The following is a 6810-nucleotide window of genomic DNA, read 5'->3' as shown; positions in this document are numbered from 1 at the left end:
AAGCCAGTGAAGGGACTGCTGCAGATTTGTGATTCTAGCTGTTGTGGACAAAGTCAGTTTTACAGGCTTAAGTGATCAAACATGGGCAGCCTCAGTGTGCTCAGGGCTGTTAGTTGGGGCAAAATGGCTGCTGTTCCGAGGATTGAAAAACAAAGGCAGATTTGATGAGTCTAAAGGAAACTCTCTAACACTCAGATCACACTCTGTATATTTTTAACTGAAGAAATAGTTGACTCATTTAACACATTTCCCTCTATTTTCTGTTGCACATTTCCCCTGTGTTTGTTTGTCCTTTTGTTTACTTTTTTTTTTTTTTCATTTTTTGTTAGTTGTTCTGTCATTTTTTAAGTTATTCAGGACAGACACATGTAGGACAGACTCATATAGTTGTTTAGATTTTTACTCATTAAGGGCAGGTTGATGGAGAGGGTGATTATACCATAAAAGAGTCAAATATGTCCACCAGGGGGCGCTCTACTCAGATTCACCACAGACACAGAGTCACCTTCCCTCCACACCCCAAACCCAGGAAATAGAGGCTCAGTGAAGGAGGAGCTGAAGGTGTGGAGGTGGAACAGTTCTCCATCAGAGCGGACCTCATAGAAGGACAGAGATCCAGCCTCAGAGTCCAGGAACACAGACACTTGACCTGAGCGACGGTAGGGGAAGTAATGAGGGAGGAAGTAGTTGAAAAAAAAGGAGGAAAGGAAGGAAAAGGGATGTGATCCTTTGTTGTGACAGAAAGAGTAATGCCCATGAGAGATCTTCAGACTCCAGGATTGATCATTGCGTCCAAACGCACACTCTGGTCTCTCTCCTCTCCGTCTGATTCCTCTGTAGCTCACTGCTATTTTAATTTGCCGCCCACTCCACTGCACCTCCCAGTAACAGCGCCCCCATAGGGGAGTGGAGCTTAGTACCTGAAAGCAGCTTGTAAATCTACCCTCATGATCTGGATACTGCTGGTTCATTTTCACACGGGTCACTGCTCGTTTGTTCTTAGACAGCCTGAGTTTTCTGTGCGCTGTGTTTGGATCCATAGAAAACTCACAGGAATCTGAGGACACAAACACATCACATCACTTCCTCTTCCTGTGAATCTTTGTTTATTTTAGCTATATTATGAGCTGTAATAATACACACATGAACAATAACAGTTAGGTCTCAAGTCTATACACATATTTTGTAGCTCAAATCACTCACAGATGTTTCCTCTACAACTGTGAAGACTTGAAGTCTGATAAAGTTACATAATGTTAATTTCCTCATGAACTGAATGAAATACAGAGACTCACACTTCCTCAGACCTGGGACCATCCACTGTTCTCCAGCAGGATCCAACCTGAAACACACAAGTCCAGTTTAGACCAGACCAGAGACCAAAACCTGGACCAAGCCTGGACCAGAGACCCACTGAACCAGGACCCACACCTGAGAGACTGCAGGGGGCAATGGGGGTCGTCCCGTAGAGCGGTCAGGAGTTCTCTTGAGGGTCCTGGATGGTTGTAGCTCAGGTCTAACTCTCTCAAATGCGAGGAGGCGGAGCTCAGAGCTGAGGCCAGAGCAGCCCCACCCCTCTCTGAGACCAGACATCGAGACAGCCTAAATATACACAATATTACACTCAAGAAAAAAAAAAAAGTGGTAGCACTACACTCTTGTGGACACAAGGAGGCAGCACTACACTCATAGTAGACAATAGGGGGCTGAGTCCATCGTGGGAGCATCTCACCTGAGAGTCTCCAATCTGCAGGGAGCACTCTTTAGCCCAGAACACAGCAGCTCCACTCCTGAGTCCTGGAGGTCGTTGTGACTGAGATCCAGGTGTGTGAGACTGGAGGAGCTGAGGACTGAGGCCAAAGGACCACAGCTGTGAGGGGACAGGCCACAGCCACAAAGACTGAGGAGAGAGAGACTAGAGTCACGATATAAGAATTTAAATACAGTCTGAAGAGAGAGGGGGGCATTAGAGACTGGAACCAGGACAAATAACTCAGGACTCACAGGGCTTTGGTGGAGGCTTTGACCACTGGCAGCAGACCCAGGAGAGCTGTCTCTGAGGCCTGGTATTTCCTCAAGTCAAACTCCTCTAGGTTTGAGTCTGAGGACAGTAACAAGAAGGACAGAGCCGACCACAGAGCAGGAGAATTTAACCTGGAGAAATCTCCTTCTCTCATGTACTGCTGTATCTCCTTCACCAGACTGTGGTCGTTCAGCTCGTTCAGACAGTGGAGCAAGTTCAGGCTTCTCTCTGCAGACAGACCCTTTTCATTCAGCTTCTGTTTTATGTATTTTACTGTCTTCTGATTGGCCTGGTCAGTTCTTCTCTGAGTCAGCAGACTCTGCAGCAGGCTCTGATTCATTGGCAGAGACAGCCCCAGGAGGAAGCGCAGGAACAGGTCCAGGTGTCCGTTTGGACTCTGTAAGGCCTGGTCCACAGCAGAGCGATGTAGAAAACACAGTTCAGTCTTGTTTTTGAACAATCGAGGAAGAAAAGAAGTTTGCTGAACCTCCAGCAGGTTGACTCCAGACTCTGTGAAGGTCTGATGGACGTGAAGAGCAGCCAGAAACTCCTGCACACTCAGATGGATGAAGCAGTAGACTTTGTCCTGGTACAGGCCTAGCTCCTCTCTAAAGACCTGTGTGAACACTCCGGAGTACACTGAGGCCGCTGCAGCGTCCAGCCCACACTCGCTCAGGTCACACTCGTAGAAGATCAGGTTTCCTTTCTGCAGCTGCTCAAAGGCCAGTTTTCCCAGAGACCGCACCATCTCCCTGGTCTCTGGAGTCCAGTGAAGGTCCACCCCTGATCCCTTGTGATACTTAATGTTCTGGACTTTAGCCTGTACCACCAGGAAGTGGATGTACATCTGTGTGAGAGTCTGGGGCAGCTCTGATGTCACTGTTTGTTCCAGAAGCTTCTGTATAACTGTGGAGAGGATCCAGCAGAAGATTGGGATGTGGCTCATGATATGGAGGCTGCGGATGCTCTTGATGTGGGAGATGACGGCTGTGGCCTGGTCTCTGAACCTCTTCCTGAAATACTGCTCCTTCTGCGGGTCAGCGAAACCTCGTACCTCTGTCACCATAGAGACACACTCAGCAGGGATCTGATTGGCTGCAGCGGGACGCGTGGTTAACCACAGGAGAGCGGAGGGAAGTAGGCTCCCCCTGATGAGATTTACCAGCAGAATGTGAACTGAGACAGACTCAGTGGGGTCAGCCAGGACTGGGGCTTGGTTGAAGTCCAGAGGAAGTCTGCACTCGTCCAGACCGTCAAAGATGAAGAGCACCTGGAGCTGCTGGAAATTGCAGAGACTTTTGGATGAACTGAAGAAGTGGTGCATCAGTCCCACCAGGCTGAACTGTGTGTCTCTGAGCACATTGAGCTCTCTGAAAGCGAACGGGAACAGAAGCTGGAGGTCCTGGTTGGCTCTGCCTTCAGCCCAGTCCAGACAGAACTTCTGACTCAGAATTGTTTTCCCCACACCGGCCACACCCTTTGTCAGCACCACTCTGATTGGCTCTTGTGAATGTGGGCAGCCTTTAAAGAGGTCTTCACATGTGATGGTGGTCTCTGGAGAAGCTGGTCTCCTGGATGCAGTCTCCATGTGTCTGACCTCATGTTCCTGGTTGACCTCTGAGGCTCCTCCCTCTGTGATGTAGAGCTCTGTGTAGATCTGGGTCAGGGGGGCGGAGTCTCCTGCTTTAGCCACGCCCTCAAACACTCGGCTGAACCTCTGCTGCAGATGTCTCTTCAGTTTATCTCTACAAACTCCAGTATTTCCTGAATAAAACACAACCAACTGTCAACTCAAGTTCCTTCTGGAAATATCTTCACTGTAATGTCATAGAGTAAATTGGCTGCTTCTAACTGCAATGTAGCATGTGACTTTTATGGTTCAGGATCTGGAACCTGTTTGTTTTTGTTTGTTTTGTTTTTTTCTATGGAGATGCCATTTTACCTGAAATGTTCTAAATTACGTCATTATACTTCATGGAGACAAGCGCAAGTCACTAACAGACCAAGTTTCAGGTCACATTTGCGGAGAGATGACCCTAACATAAACAATGCATGTTTTTCAGAAAGCAAAAAAAATATCTAACCTGGCTCTCGCCACATCTAGTTGAATCCAGACGTTTACATACACCATATAAAAAGTCACATACACTTTTTTTTTTTTGGCAATGTCTGACATGAAATCAGATTAAACCTTTCTTGTCAAATAGGTCAAATAGGATTACTAAAATTATTTCTATTTGCTAAATGTCAGAATAACGAGAGAATTTTTCATGACATTTTTCAAAGTCAGAAATTTACATATATTTCATTAGTATTTGGTTCCATTGCCTTCAAACTGTGTGACTTGGGTCACACATTTTGGATCCTTCCACAGACTTCTCACAATAGTTGGCTGGAATTTTGTTCCATTCCTTCTGGGAGAACTGATGTAACTGAGACAAGTTTGCAGACCTCCTTGCTCACACATGCCTTTCAGATCTGCCCATACATTTTCAACAGGATTGAGATCAGGTCTTTGTGATGGCCACTCCAAAACATTCACTTTGTTATACTTAAGCCACTTTACCGGTTTATCAGTATGCTTCGGGGCAGTGTCCATTTGAAAGACCCATTTGCGCCCAAGCTTTAACTTCCTGGCTGATGTCTTGAGATGTTGCTTCAGTATTTCCACATAATGTTCTTTCTTCATGATGCCATTTATTTTGTGAAGTTCGCCCCTGTATTTCACAGTTGGGATGGTGTTCTCAGGCTTGCAAGGTTCCCCCTTTTTTCCTCCAAATGTAACGATGCTCATTAGTAGCCAAAAAGTTAAATTTTTGTTTGTCAGACCACAGGACGTGTCTCCAAAAATTAAGGTCCTTGTCCCTGTGTGAATTTTTAAACCACAAAGTTTATTTTATGTGAATATATAAAAATCTCCTCCTCACCCTCCGCGAATGGTCTCATCCTCTCTTTTCCACACTTGTTGTTTATCCAACACCACAATGTTCGATTGGTTCACCATCACCATTCTGTCAGTCTTAATCTGGAAGTCCCACAGGATCTGGGCTCGATCAATCTCCACTAACTTTGGGGGTGCTTCCAACCTTGATCTTGGGGTTTCCAGTTCGTACTCTGCACAGATGTTTCTGTACCACCCGCCACTTGGTTATGCCGCTCCATGTTTGCTTTCCCTGCAGCATCTTACACCCTGCAGTTATGTGCTGGATTGTCTCAGCGGCCTCTTTGCACAGCCTTCACCTTGGGTCTTGTCTGGTGTGGTAAATCTGGGCCTCTATGGCTCTAGTGCTCAAGGCCTGCTCCTGTGCAGCCAGGATGAGTGCCTCTGTGCTCTCCTTCAGACCAGCTTTCTCAAGCCATTGGTAGGATTTCTTGATATCAGCCACTTCAATTATGTTCCAGTGGTACATCCTGTGCAGGGTCTTGTCCTTCCATGATGGTTCCTCCAGCACCTCTTCCTCTGCGCTCCACTGTCTGAAACATTCGCTGAGCACGTCATCTGTTGGGACCTTGTCCTTGATGTCCTTATGGATCTTGGATGTTTCATCCTGGACTGTGGCTCTCACACTCACTAGTCCTCGGCTTCCTTCCTTACGGCTCTCGTACAGTCTCAGGGTGCTGGATTTGAGATGGAACCTGCTGTGCATGGTCAGGAGCTTTCGGGTCTTAACATCTGTGGTCTGTATCTCCTCCTTCGGCCAACTTATGATTCCTGCTGGGTATGTGATTACTGGCAGGGCGTAGCTGTTTATTGCCTTGGTCTTGTTCTTGCCATTGAGCTGACTCCTTGGGACTTGTATTACCCGTCTGAGATATTTGGCCGTGGCTGCTTTCCTTGTTTTCTCTTCAAGGTTGCCATTTTCTTGTGGGATACCAAGGTTACCAAGGTACATGTAACTGTCCTCAATGTCCCTATTGTCCCTTCTGGGAGGGAGACCCCTTCTGTGTGGACTGCCTTCCCTCTCTTTGTCACAATCCAGCTACACTTCTCAAGCCCGAATGACATCCAGTGTCTGTGCTGTAGATCCTGGTGGTGTGGATCAGTGAGTCAGTGTCTCGCTCATTCTTAGCATACAGCTTGATGTCATCCATGTAGAGGAGGTGACTGATGGTGGCCCCATTCCTGAATCGGTATCCATAGCTAGTGTTGTTGATGATTTGACTGAGGGGATTCAGACCTATGCAGAACAGCAGTGGGGACAGTGCATCTCCTTGGTATATGCCACATTTGATGGTCAATTCAAGGATGGTTTTCCACAACCTCATCGAGTTTGCAATGAAGGCTCTTATAATCCTGTTGATGTTGTACAGCTCCAGGCATTCAGTGATCCGTGTGTGGCATTGAGTCATAGGCTTTCTTGTAATCAATCCAGGCAGTGCATAGGTTGGTCTTACGGGTTCTGCAGTCTCGGGCGACTGTTCGGTCTACCAGGAGCTGATGTTTGGCTCCCCTGGTATCTTTGCCAATGCCCTTCTGGGCTGTGCTCATGTATCCATGTGCCCACTTATCTTCCATCTTATCTGGTGCTGTAGCACCCTTTGAGGATCAGGATCGTACACGCATCGTATACATGATCGTATATATATATATATATATATATATATATAAAATTATTAGTGCCTTCTTCCTGCAGAGTGGCCTTTCAGCCCTTGTCGGTACAGTCCTCGTTCCACTGTGGATAATGAGCATGTTCATCTTTGGGACACAGAACCCGTCTCTTTCCTGAGTGATATGATGACTGGACATTCCCATGGTGCATATAATAATTTGAACAGATGAACGTGGC

At 46.8% G+C, this 6810-nt stretch overlaps 1 protein-coding gene across 1 annotated transcript; it reads right to left on the bottom strand.

Annotated features, from left to right (window-relative positions):
* Window positions 1-402: 402 nt before the first annotated feature.
* LOC129457016 (NLR family CARD domain-containing protein 3-like) lies at window positions 403-6539 on the bottom strand. Its single transcript, XM_055228611.1, has 7 exons — window positions 6419-6539; window positions 2005-3787; window positions 1733-1900; window positions 1432-1602; window positions 1296-1342; window positions 921-1057; window positions 403-834 (listed from the first exon to the last, which is right to left on the bottom strand). The coding sequence occupies exons 1-7, from the start codon at window positions 6537-6539 to the stop codon at window positions 784-786; spliced, it is 2478 nt and encodes an 825-aa protein (XP_055084586.1). The 3' UTR covers window positions 403-783.
* Window positions 6540-6810: the final 271 nt, after the last annotated feature.

This window comes from Periophthalmus magnuspinnatus, chromosome 17 (assembly GCF_009829125.3).
Source record: "Periophthalmus magnuspinnatus isolate fPerMag1 chromosome 17, fPerMag1.2.pri, whole genome shotgun sequence".
Classification (NCBI taxonomy): Eukaryota; Metazoa; Chordata; class Actinopteri; order Gobiiformes; family Gobiidae; genus Periophthalmus; species Periophthalmus magnuspinnatus.
Note: the sequence above shows the minus strand (reverse complement) of the source record. Positions and strands in the feature narration are given on the sequence as shown.

What these genes read in the sequence shown, in the direction of transcription:
- LOC129457016 (XM_055228611.1), bottom strand. Translation starts at nt 6,539, where the DNA reads ATGGAAGATAAGTGGGCACATGGATACATGAGCACAGCCCAGAAGGGC. An exon ending in AAAGCCTCCACCAAAGCCCT is followed by an intron (nt 1,901 to 2,004) that starts GTGAGTCCTGAG and finishes CTCTCTCCTCAG; the next exon opens with TCTTTGTGGCTGTGGCCTGT. An exon ending in TGCCCCCTGCAGTCTCTCAG is followed by an intron (nt 1,343 to 1,431) that starts GTGTGGGTCCTG and finishes TGTGTGTTTCAG; the next exon opens with GTTGGATCCTGCTGGAGAAC.